Genomic DNA, 12,353 nt, shown 5'->3' on the forward strand with positions numbered 1-12,353 from the left:
GAGAGTAATTTATGTTTATTAAGTAAAGTCATTCTCAAGTAAGCCTTTGTGGAGCACTTTCTCTGAGCCAGACATAGTGATGGTGGCTAGGTGTGGAGTAAGACGATGCTGACGGGTCTGACAAAGGTCCATTCAATTAGGTTCATGTAATTAGGGTACCTGGGAGCCCCAAAGCATGCTGAGATTTATGTGGCACCCCACAGATAAGAAAACCTGTTGGTCTGCTTTTCTAGATTGTAGTAAGAGTGCTCTCTGAGAAGGCCACGGAGTGCAGCCTACTAGAGCTGTCCCAGGAAACACTCCAGGGAAAAGCCAATGCCTCAGCCAAACCTGCAGGGCTGTAGAATTGGTTGCGCATAGATGGGGTAGAGGATGCTTCCTGTTGCCTAAATACACAGGCAGGGGCAGCTAGTGTCTCCTAAGGGCCCAGCCGCCAGGTGACCTGTAGGCCTATCCAACCCGTGCTGTGAGAAGGAGCTTGGGAAGCCACATCTTGTAGCAGCAAAGGGAGGGCTGGGTGCTTCAATCTGTACTTCAGAGATAAAGTTAAGAAAAACAATCCTGGCGGCAGAATGACTGGCACATCATGGTGGGAGTCAGGACAGGGCGAGGCAAGGGCCTGAAAGATGGCACTGGTGTCAGGGAAGGCCAAATGCTCATTTAGCTTAGCTGTAGAGGGGGTGGATTATAAAAGACAGCAAGCAAAGGGTTGCCTCCATTTCTCTTCCTCCCTCCCTCCCTCCCTCCCTCCTTCCTTCCTTCCTTCCTTCCTTCCTTCCTTCCTTCCTTTTCTTTCTCCCTTCCTTCCTTCCTTCTTTCTTTTTTTGTTTTTGAGAGGGTGTCACAGTGTAGCCCTTCCTGGACTAGAGCTTGCTATATAGACCAGGTGGACTTTGAACTCAGAGAGGTCCACCTGTGTCTGCTTCCTGAGTGTTGGGATTAAAGGGGTGGGCCCCGATGCCCAGGTCGCCACTCATTTTCTGGATATGGCATTCGGGGTGCTGTAAGGAACCAGAGCCTCACCTGGTTAGCAGGCTTCAGAATCACATCAGGTGTCCTCTTTGGCTGCTGTTTGGAGGCCCTTGTGGCTGCCTTTTTCATTCATGTTGGAGTGGACACACTAAGCAAGTGTCTCTCTGCTGTAAGGGGGCTCTAGGCCTGGAATTCATAATAATAAGAAAGGGTTTGTTTTTTTTCTTTGTGCTTCTTTTATTTCTGTGGTTTGAAGTTGTATGCCTCAGACTCACTGCTGTTGGACATTTTCAGAGGAGTGGGAAAGACTGCGGGGATTTTTGCGGCTAGTATTGATTACCTTGCTACAAGGAAAAAATGTAATTTTCAATGCAGAGAATAAATATTTAAAATGATCGTTTCTCCATCTGCACCAACCTGCAAAGTTCACATCGCCTCCACCTGGGTTTGTCACAAAATGATCTTTAGAGAGGAAAAGAAAAGCCAGGGTTGGCTTTAAAAGTCACTGTACTCATAATGACACCTTCTTAGGGAAGTCTGGCATTTAGTGCTCAAAGGATGAGGGCATTCCCACCAGGTATAAGAGCCTTCTGCACACATGGAAAGAGCTGAGCTCCCACAAGACAGAGAAGGCACAATCATAGCTCACAAAAGAAGGAAGTAAAGGTTGTCCCATAAGTATGTCAGTAACAATGTAGCCTCATTGTAAGTTAAAACAGAACAGACTTTTTTGATAGATAGCAGGCTGGGACATATAAAACAGGTTAAGGCCTGTCCGGGTGAGGAAGTTGATGAGCATACTTTTCTGAAGAACAGTTTTCCACCCTCTGTCAAAGAGTTACAGTTTGCACACTTTTAGTCTGACCATTTAGATCCAAGGGTTACCATGAAGGAAAGTACACGAGAATGTTCATATCAAATTTTACAATGAAGGTTAGAAATACTCTATGTAATAGAATTTTTGAAATACATTTACAACATAGACATCTGCCTTATGTTGCCATTATAACCATGTAAAATATTTTTTTTTGAAAAACAGTGTTCATTACATATGAGGGAGAAAGAGGGTTAAGAAGGTACGGTCAACTTGGCGCTTGTGTTAGTTCCAGAATACTAAGTTGTGGCAATTTTTTTTCTCTCATTTATGTTTTTGGTACTTTCTAAATTTTCTGCCATGTCTATTTAGTCTATTTCAATTTGACATAATAAAGAACTTTCTAAGAGTCCAAGGTGATCTGCAGAGAAACAGAATGGCCTCCTCCGGGCGTCAGATGTATCACCTTACGAAAAAGCTTCTATCTTGGGTGATTTTATAGTATGGATGGAGCCTGTTTTTCTTTATGATCTATGATCCACTTAGAACAACTGGTCTACTTGTTGGTTATGAAAAATCAGGATGCCTTTTTCATTAAGTAGAGTGTTTTTGTAGTAGAAAATGAAATGCTGTTAGTATCCACTAGCTCCCTGGCCTAAAGAATGTTTTTGGAGCAAGTTCCATAGATAGAAGTATATTTCACAGTATCACAACCCAGTAAACACAACTACATAAAGGAAATAAAATATTCTAAGACACCCTTCATAGGCGATGGACTTGTATTTTCTATGGTGTTGAGTTTAAATTTTTAAATGCAGTAGGTTGTGGCCTACTAAATCAATTTCACATTGTAGTCTGCACATTGTAGTCCAGTTCCTAGGGCCTGCTTGCCAGGTCTCCTGCTTTCTCTGTCTCCCTTCAGGTTGGCTGGATAGTCTAACCTCACCTCAGACTGAGTTCTCGGGGAACAGGAGCTGGCATTCTGGCAGTTACGCCTTTTGTTATTGTTGGCATCAGCCTGAATATATCCAAGCTTCCTATACATAGCTATAAGCTCTTATATAAAGCTTACAAAACACTTCAAAACATTCGTTATCAATGGTAATGCTACCACTAAATAGTCAGTCCCCATGCCCTCAGCGCCATGACAACCCTATAAACAACACTGTTACAGTAAAGGAGCCTCTGAGTTCCTCTTCAGGTCACTGAGCTGTTGATACGGTATCCAGCACAATTTATCCATAAATGAATCTACGTGTGTGGTAGGGTTTGAAATAATGGTTTTGTGTTGACTAAGTATCCAGAGAAGAGAGCAAATGCCTGCCCCTCTTTCTGTGTGCTGGTAGCTAATGTTAGCTGATAGCTAATGCAGACCGCTAGGCTTAAGGCCTACTGTGGTGACAACACGCGATATCGGTCATGAGCATCAAAATGATGCTAATGATTGTAACCTTAGAAACTCTCAATTACAAAGGACACTGAATGTCAAAACCATCCCTGGAAACTTGAGGCACACTACATACAATACAGTCAGGAGTGAGGGAGGGAGTGTACTGAAAGTGCCCAGAACAACATCTGCTACATGGTTAGTACCGAGATGAGCGTTCGTTAGCACTAACACATAAACAGCAAAAGAATATTACATTCGATCATGAATTAGAACAGGACAATGTATCCTGTTTAAGTGGAAGTGTTTGTTAAGTGAAACAATCTTCTCTGAAAATCCCTTCATGACTTCAGCCTTGTCTAAATTAAAGAGCTTAGACAAAACTAGAATGATATTAGAAAAATGATACTTCAGTATAATATTCCTAAGATAGAGGGCTTCCTCAGTAGGCATTCACAGGCAACCTGCCACTGCAGAAGACAGGGGTGGGGGCATCAAATTGGAGCCAATGGTGAATCTCCTTGTGGCATACACATCAAACTCTTAGGATAACAGCTGGCCTATAGTACACGCTCAATAAATGCTATCTGTTCTTTTTATTGTTACCTTGTTGATGATATCAAATATATTTTACTGTATAGAGAGCAAATGCTTGCCTCATCACCATTACGTGTCTGGGTAATAGCTGTTTTGTTTTCTCTTTGTGGTGGCTTTTACTCCTGGATCTACGAACCCTCAGTTTCCAAGAACAAAGCTAAACATCCAAGTGGAGAAAGGCAGAAAAGCCTTTGCTGGGGAAAGCAAGCGATAAAATAGTGCCTAAGAGAAAATTGTTCCTAAGGCTGAGTTGGGCCAGGTGCAGCAGTATGACCCTGGCTCCCAGCTACTTAAGAGGCTGAGGAAAGAGGGTCCCTTAAGTCAAGGGAGGTTAGCAGCAAGGCACTCACTTTCAGATGCAGCAGTGTGGGGCATCAGAAATATTTACTCAGATATATTGGTCAAAGGAAAGGAAACTTTAGGCCTGCATTAATGCTCCCTGTGGATTTCTGTCCCCTCCTGCCTGTCACTGCTAGCTCCCCCTGACTCCAGTTTCCCATATACTACAGATTGTATAAACCAACCTTCCCCTCTTGACATTTGCCCTGCCGCCCCATAGTTTATTTCCTTCAAAGCATCCACTAACAACTTTATGATAAACTTACTCATTTTGTAAAACGTTCTGTCATTATCGTACATTTTAATTGGAACATTCTGAATGCAGTATCTGAATGCTGGCTTGTTGGTTGAGCGCCATTGAAGACATTACAAAATATAAAGTCTGGAAGAAAGAAAAGGTTTTGAACTTCATTTTCTCTGTATATGAATATATTTTCTCATGCGTCTTTTTCCTGGTGTGGAGTCTGTTTCTGTTTAAATAGCTAGCTATCCCTTTGATTGGACACCGAAGAATAGAGCACCTCACTGTTCGCATATTTTAGCAAATGTATTCATTTTGCCATTGGAACATGAACATTATTACTCTATTTCCTTGGATTTATGAGATTGCTTTCTTTGTACATAGAATCTTATTTTGCTATGGAAAATTATCATGGGCATTATATGAAATGATTTTTCTACTTCTTATTATTCCTTTCTTAGTACACAAATAGACATGATGTTTTTTGAGATGCAATTCTGCCTTGGAAAAATAGCTTCTTTTGGTACCTTCAGTTTTGTGGAAATACTCCCTAATGAACCCAATGTTTTTCATTTCCCAACACAAATTGTGTAGCAGTTCTATTAGAAATAAATACTTTACATTCTATAGCGCATTATTATGTTTTAATTTGTTGTGAGTCATTTTCATGCTTGTATATTCATGATGTATATTTCTATGCATATTTCTTGTAAAGGGTTGTGGGAGTTTACTTGTGTGTATGTATTAATCGTGGCAGGGGTAAATTACTCTTAGTTAAAATAAAACTGCATGTTTTTAGAGCCTTCTTTGCGTGGGAGGAAGAAAATGAATACTTTTGAAGTCGTTGGGTACTGCAATTTTTTTTTTTTCTTTCTGAAAACTGGAGCCTATTTCCCAAGTCATCCATTTCCAGAAACTGTTCCTTTCGAAGAGAGAACTAGTTAAAGTACAATTCCTTTTCAGACTTTTGTTTAGCTATTCACAGAGTCTCCTTTGGAAGAATGATGAGCCTCGTGTAAGTCGTCTGACTACCAGAGAAACACTGGTTAATAAGCTGCAGCGTTCACTGGTCATATTATTCACAGTCTGGTTGCCACGAGGCAATTGAATTGTCCTTACTGACCTGCGTGATTGCCTGTGCTACCCCATCCTTAACATAGGCTGGTTTCTCCTGCCCTGTGTGTGAACTACCCTAGGTAGCCTGTGTGGTGCACTGGTAAGCATGCACGCACATGACTTGTTCCTAGATAGTTTGTCTCTACTGTATGTGATGATCAGATTGGATTCTGTGCCTATTCCTTTAAGATGCATTGTGCAAATAGTATTTAAGTCATTTAACTTCAAAGGAATGTGTCTAAATACAAGGTGTAAGTCATTTTAGATAATGTGGAACTACATTCCAGTTATTTCCATATCTTTCTGCATTGCCCTGCATCTGGTAATGATCCTATCCATAAAGCAACTTTAAAATCCACCACGCTCCATTAAACGCATTTACGCTTCACCGTAGGCAATTAAATAAATTTAACTGGCCTATATAAATGAAGGGCTTGTGTCTTTTGTGGACTATAAAGTAGTTTACATGCTTTTTAAGCATTGCCTCAAGGTACACCTAAATTTAGATACTTTGACTTAAGATGACACTCAGGAAGTTTGAGGCAGGGCATTGTACCATGGGTAATTCTCTCGTTTTTTTTTTTTTTTTTTTTTTTTTTTTTTTTTTTTTTTTTTAAGAAGGGAGATTTTTTTTTTTTTTTTTTATTAAGAAAATATATTTTAAATGATATGAAACTNTTTTTTTTTTTTTTTTTTTTTTTTTTTTTTTTTTTTTTTTTTTTTTTTACTAAGAAGGGAGATCTTTTGTCTTCTGATGTATTAAGAAAATATATTTTAAATGATATGAAACTCTTCTTTACTGGAGTTCAAGTCACTAAAATTGTGGCATTATAATGTGGTTTAAGTAATATAAACACATTGTCTGTGCCTCAGATGTTGTGTTGCCAGCTAGTAAGACATTAAGTGGTTAGAATGACAGCTGCACTACAGTCAGAGTGAATGTGGCTGTGTCACACGATGGGACAGATGGCTCGTGTCTTAGAAAGTGAGGAAAAGAAGCCCACATGAAAACACAATTTTGAATTAGCTTATATATAATACAGTCCCGTGAGAAAGATCCAGTAGATAGGAAATGAGGAGTGTACACCATATATGTGATTTATGATCTTCTCCATGGCAGTTATTTCAATGAAATTGGTCTTTAGTTTTTATCTTTTAAAAATATTTTTATTAAATCTTTGAAAATCTCATACACTGAACTTTGATGATATTCACCCTCCTTCCCCTAACTCCTCCCAAGTCCACACCCTCTTCCATGTCCACCCAACTCTTGTGTCCTGGTCAGTTTTTAAACACACGACGTCCTATTTGTGCTGCCTGTATGCATGTGGCCATCCGCTGATCAAGCAACCTGGGGGACACCGCCTAGGAGAGAACAAACCTCCCCAGCCCCAGCATCCTCCCATGGCAATAGTGGGACCTCATGGCCACCTCCATCCTTCCTGGATTCCTTGAGCTATGCACTGCGTCATAGATCCTGTGAGTTCATATGTGCAGCTGCCTTGTGTGTCTGGAAAACACTGTTTTTGTGTTAGGCATCCACTGCTCTTATGATCTTTACACTTCCCTCTTCCACAATGATCCCTGAGCCTTGCGGACAGTGAGTGTGACATAGATGCCCTAGTGAGGACAAAGGATTCCACAGTCGCTTATTCTCTGCATCTTGACTGTTGGTGGGTCTCTGTGTTAATCACCTTCTACTGCAAAAAGCAGCTTCTCTGCTGAGATTTGAGGGATGTTCTGATCTACGATAAAGCACCTGGATTCAGCTTTACTGCTGTAGTAGGTTCTGCCCTGACCTGTAATCTGACTAGCCACAGTTCCTGATGACAGTGCCAGGTATGAGTTCCAAGTTAAGGAGCAGGCCTTAAATCCAACCAGAGAGTGGTTGGTTATTCCATGGTGCTTCTGCCGCTATTGTGTCAGGGGCATCTCTTGCCAGAACATTCATCCTCGAACCTCTCAGGGTTCACAGCTGGGTACGAATGGTGACTGCTTCTCCTTTGGTAGTATGCAGAGTACGTTCCAACACTGTGAAAACTAGCCAGGAGCAATGAAGTTTCTAGGTTAGCACCACCAGCTCCATTTCTTCATGTTCTATGACTTAAGCTTGTGGTGGTCAACAGTAGGGTCTTACTGCTAAAGTGTAGGGAGTAACCAAGAGAAAGAGCAGCCTGTAAGGTTTGGTGGTCTATGGGACCCTACTGGTAACAGCTCCAGGAGAGGTAACCTCTTCCTGGCAATGAGCTTATTATTAGTCAGCAAATGAAAAGATAATGAAAATATGGAGCAGTTACACAAGTTTTACTCAATTTGGCTAGAATCTTCTGGTCTTTCCCATCATATTCCAATCAAGAGGACAAGTGGGGGGAGAGAGAGAGAGAGAGAGAGAGAGAGAGAGAGAGAAGAGGAGAGGAGAGAGAAAGCAAACAAACATGGGCATACCTCCTCCATTATCCATCTTTTTTAGCTACAGTGAATTTTAGGAGGAGAGTGCAGCTGGGAAGTATATATGTGAGTGTGTGTGTGTGTGTGTGTGTGTATACGCCTAAGTACAGAACCCAGAGTTGACTGATGACCAGCAAGCACCAAGGACCCTCCTGCCTATGTGCCCACACACCCAGCATTGAGGTAACAGACATGCACTGCACAGCAGACTTGTGTGGACGCTAAGGAACCAAGCTCAGGTTTTATACACTGTGGCAGACACTAAGGCATCTCTCCAACCTTAGTGCTGAAGTCTGGTTGATTTTTACTTGGAAATGATTTTTTCCATAAAATATAGTCTGATTATGTTTCCTCTGCAGATCCTCCCCACCTCCCCACCCACCCAAATCCCAAATCTGTACCCTTTCTTCCTTTGTTTCTTCCTCTAGCTTTCTCTTTCTTTCTCTTTCTCTTCTTTCTTTCTCTCTTTCTTTCTTTCCTTTCTTTCTTTCTTTCTTCCTTCTTCTAGCTTTCTCTTTCTTTCTCTTTCTCTTCTTTCTTTCTTTCTTTCCTTTCTTTCTTTTATTAGAAAACAATTGGGCACCTAAAAAATAATAAAAATAAAATAAGATAAAATTAAAACAAGTCAGAATAAGACAAAACAAACAGAAAACAAAGAGAAAGCACAAGAAACATACAGCTGCAGAAATAACCCACACTTCCACACATAGAAATCCAGTTACCCAAGCAGAGAATTCTTAACACTGATACCTCCATACTTTTTTTTTTTTTTACAATTTAATTTTTTTTCCTAATTGGATATTTTCTTTATTTACATTTCAAATGTTATCCCCTTTCCCGGTTTTCCTCCCTATCACATCCTCCCTTCCCCTGCTTCTATGAGGGTGCTCCTCCACCCACCCACTCCCACCTCCCCGCCCTCGATTCCCCTACACTGGGGCATCTATCAAGCCTACTTCTGGCTCTTTGTATAAAACTGCCTCGTGTTCATTAGGCACCCCTCAAGGTGTTTGAATGTTTTCTTCCTTTAGATCTTTAAACTTCTGAAGTCTCTCTTCCATACAGAGAATGGATAAGTCTTCCCTTCTCACCCCACCCTCCTCAGAGGACTTCTTCTGACCACCATGCTGTCTCTATCCCTTTAGCTGACTTCATTGTGTTTATCCTCTAACCTTTAAAACTGTGTTATTTGTCTGCCTGCAGCTTTAGTAAAGTCCCCACAGGTTAAGGAGTTTCTATTTATTCCTGTCTCCATCATACACCACGCGGTAAGTGCCCCAGGGATACGGATCGAGTGACTGTTATCCAGAAGACCCGGGGAAGACTGTTCCCCATGCCGTTCCTTTTGATCCGTTTTGTTGTGATAAGTATGGTTTCCTTAATGTACCTCTTGAGTTTCCTCCTTCCCTAGATTTCCTGGGCTTTGTGCCCGGACCATCTACTGCACCAGAGAATCACTCTCCGCTCTCACAGGTGTTGGGATGCGGAATTCTAGACTCCTGCCGGGATTACTTAGAAGTAGCATTCGCTTTCTTTTATTAGTTTCAGGCGATCACAATTGGGTTCAAGTTCGTGTTCAGTCCCAGCACACAGCACAGCCATACAAAGGATAGTTCCCTGCCCTTCTCCCACCTCAGCCCCATCCCCCCTTCTCTAGTAATTTCCTTGAGACTGCATCTCACATAGTTTGGCCTGGCCTCAAGTGCTCTTTTTTGCTAAGGATAACCTTGAACTTTGACCCTCCTATCTCTTCGCCTCAAGAGCTGGCCTTACAAGTAGATGGATGCCACCATGCCCAGCTGCTCAGAGCTGCGGGTCACCCCGAAGGCTCTGTGTGTGGTAAGCCATCACTCTAAAAACCAACCTCGAGGTCTCATGTTTTTACAGGTATTTCTATCCTCTGGCCAGGCGCATCTCTGTCGCATCTCTGTGTGTACAGTTCCTCCATCTGTGGGCTGAGTTCCAGATACCTTCTTTGCAGCTTCTCGCCATGCCAAAGAGCCCAGGCCTTGTCTGCCCAGTTCAGAGAACCTGCCTTCCATCTTAGGTCAGGGGTGTGAGCTTTAGCCCTCGGTACCTCTGACTTCTTGGCATCTATGCCCATTTGCCCATCCCCGACTTCTCACCCTCACCTAGAACTGTTTCTCCCCTGATAGAGACCATGCTTCTGCTGAGCACAGATGTTTCCTGTGGGCTTTGGGTGAGGGCGAGTGTCTTAGTCAGGGTTTCTGTTCCTGCACAAACATCATGACCAAGAAGCAAGTTGGGAAGCAAGTTGGGGAGGAAAGGGTTTATTCGGCTTACACTTCCATACTGCTGTTCCTCACCAAAGGAAGTCAGGACTGGAACTCAAGCAGGTCAGAAAGCAGGAGCTGATGCAGAGACCATGGAGGGATGTTCTTTACTGGCTTGCCTCCTCTGGCTTGCTCAGCCTGCTCTCTTATAGAACCAAGACTACCAGCCCAGAGATGGTCCCACCCACAACGGGCCTTTCCCCCTTGATTACTAATTGAGAAAATGCCTTACAGTTGGATCTCATGGAGGCATTTCCTCAACTGAAGCTCCTTTCTCCGTGATAACTCCAGCTGTGTCAAGTTGACACACAAAACCAGCTAGTACAGCGAGTTTCCCACATCTCTTAGTTAAGCATATTAGCTAATGATACATGTCAGAGTTCTTTATTTTAGCATTTTGTAAGCAATGCTCCTAAAATGCTTGATGCTTCCATACATCTCAAAGGACTGAAACTCAGCACCTGTCTTTATGAGTGTGACTAGAAATGTGTATTCTATATCTCTGTTTTTTGGGGGTTGTTTTTGTTTTTGTTTTTGTTTTTTTGAGACAGGGTTTCTCTGTGTAGAACTGTCCTGGAACTTACTCTGTAGACCAGGCTGGACTTGAACTCAGAAATCGTCCTGTCTCTGCCTCCCAAGTGCTGGGATTAAAGGCGTGCGCCACCACTGCGCCACCATCTCTGGGTTTTCTAAAGGAAAGGTTCAAACCTGTGCTGACTGAGCACTGGTTACCTTCCAAGTGGTTGTGCCTTCTGGATGCTATAGGCCAGCATTAATTTTATCGTTACTGTAAAATGTATCTTATTTATTTCCAAGTTGAAATGCACAAACTTTAAGTACACAATTTCTTGTGTTTGAAGAAATAAAATATAAAACATCGCTGTCATGTCACATCAAGAAATTTACTCTGTCAGATGTTTCGTTCACAAATTTATGTTTTCCTCACCAGATACTAAGACGTCGTCTTACCTGAAATGCGAAGACTATTCTAGGAAGTCCAGTACGGTTGAATTCTTGGATTCAACAGACAGAAACTACTTTACCAAATTATGGGCCAAACTTTCATCCAAAAAGTCACCAGTGGTAAGGGCAGGGCAGGTGGGGTAAATGTGATTATAGAACCGTAAAGGGGTTCAGGGTCACGCCTTTAATCCCAGCACTCGGGAGGCAGAGACAAGTGGGACGCTGTGAGTTTGAGACCAGCCGGGATTACATAGCGAGACCCTGTCTTAAAAATGGGGGTGAGGGGATTCGGAGATTATTGCGTTTTCCTAAATTATTCTCTTACTTATGTGAGCTGAAAACAGGATTCTTTCTCCCGCTGCAACCGCATCCCTAGGAATAGTTCCTGTGTTTAAAATTGAATTTTCAATGTAAGTTTTCTAGTAACGTTTTCTCAGGCTCCCAGTAAAAACGCTGGCGTCCAGCTCTTCTGTTTTGCAGTAGAAAACACCACAATAAAACAAACACAGTAAAATGTATATTTCAAGGGGCGAGCGGCTCTGAGCGGGAGGTGACTATGAGTATCTGGGGGAAAATCAAGTCCACTCCAGAAGTGTGTTTTATGACAGCGCTATATAAAGCAGGCCTGTAACGTTGTCCTAACTCAGCGCTCTGGGAACATCTGGAAATTGGCCCATGTAGGAGTGTCTAATTCACAATAGGGCCCGTGTTCAGAGTAGGTTGTGCTCATTTTCATGAGTAATAATTTTTTATGTAATGATCTGGGAATGCAGAGACTTAAAAAAAAATTACAGTTGCAGAATATACCTGTGGTGGTTTGAATAGGACTGCCTCCCATAGACTCATATGTGGGAATGGTTGGCCCATAGGGAGTGGCACTATAAGGAGGTGTGGCCTTGTTGAAATAGGTGTGGCCTCATTGGAGGAAGTGTGTCACTGAGGAGGTAGGCTTTGAGGTCTCATATGCTCAAGCTAGGCCTAGTGGGGCACACAGTCACTACTTGGCTGTCTGTGGGTCAAGATGTAGAACTCTCAGCTCCTTCTCCAGCACCACGTCTGCCTGGACACGTCATGCTTCTCACCCTGACTATAATGGGCTAACCCTTTGAAACTGTAAGCCAGCCCCAATGAAATGTTTTCCTTTAATAAGAGTTGCTATGGTCGGGGCTGGAGAGATGGCTC

General features: G+C 42.4%; 1 protein-coding gene across 1 annotated transcript in view; it reads left to right on the top strand.

Annotated features, from left to right (window-relative positions):
* Positions 1 to 12,353, top strand: part of Lrguk (leucine rich repeats and guanylate kinase domain containing) — a 104,340-nt gene that overhangs the window by 73,219 nt on the left and 18,768 nt on the right. The window contains exon 16 of the mRNA XM_021165014.1: positions 11,158 to 11,291. Within this exon, the coding sequence (XP_021020673.1) occupies positions 11,158 to 11,291 (134 nt within the window). The remainder of the gene's footprint in view (positions 1 to 11,157; positions 11,292 to 12,353) is intronic.

The sequence above is a fragment of the Mus caroli genome, chromosome 6, assembly GCF_900094665.2.
Source record: "Mus caroli chromosome 6, CAROLI_EIJ_v1.1, whole genome shotgun sequence".
Classification (NCBI taxonomy): Eukaryota; Metazoa; Chordata; class Mammalia; order Rodentia; family Muridae; genus Mus; species Mus caroli.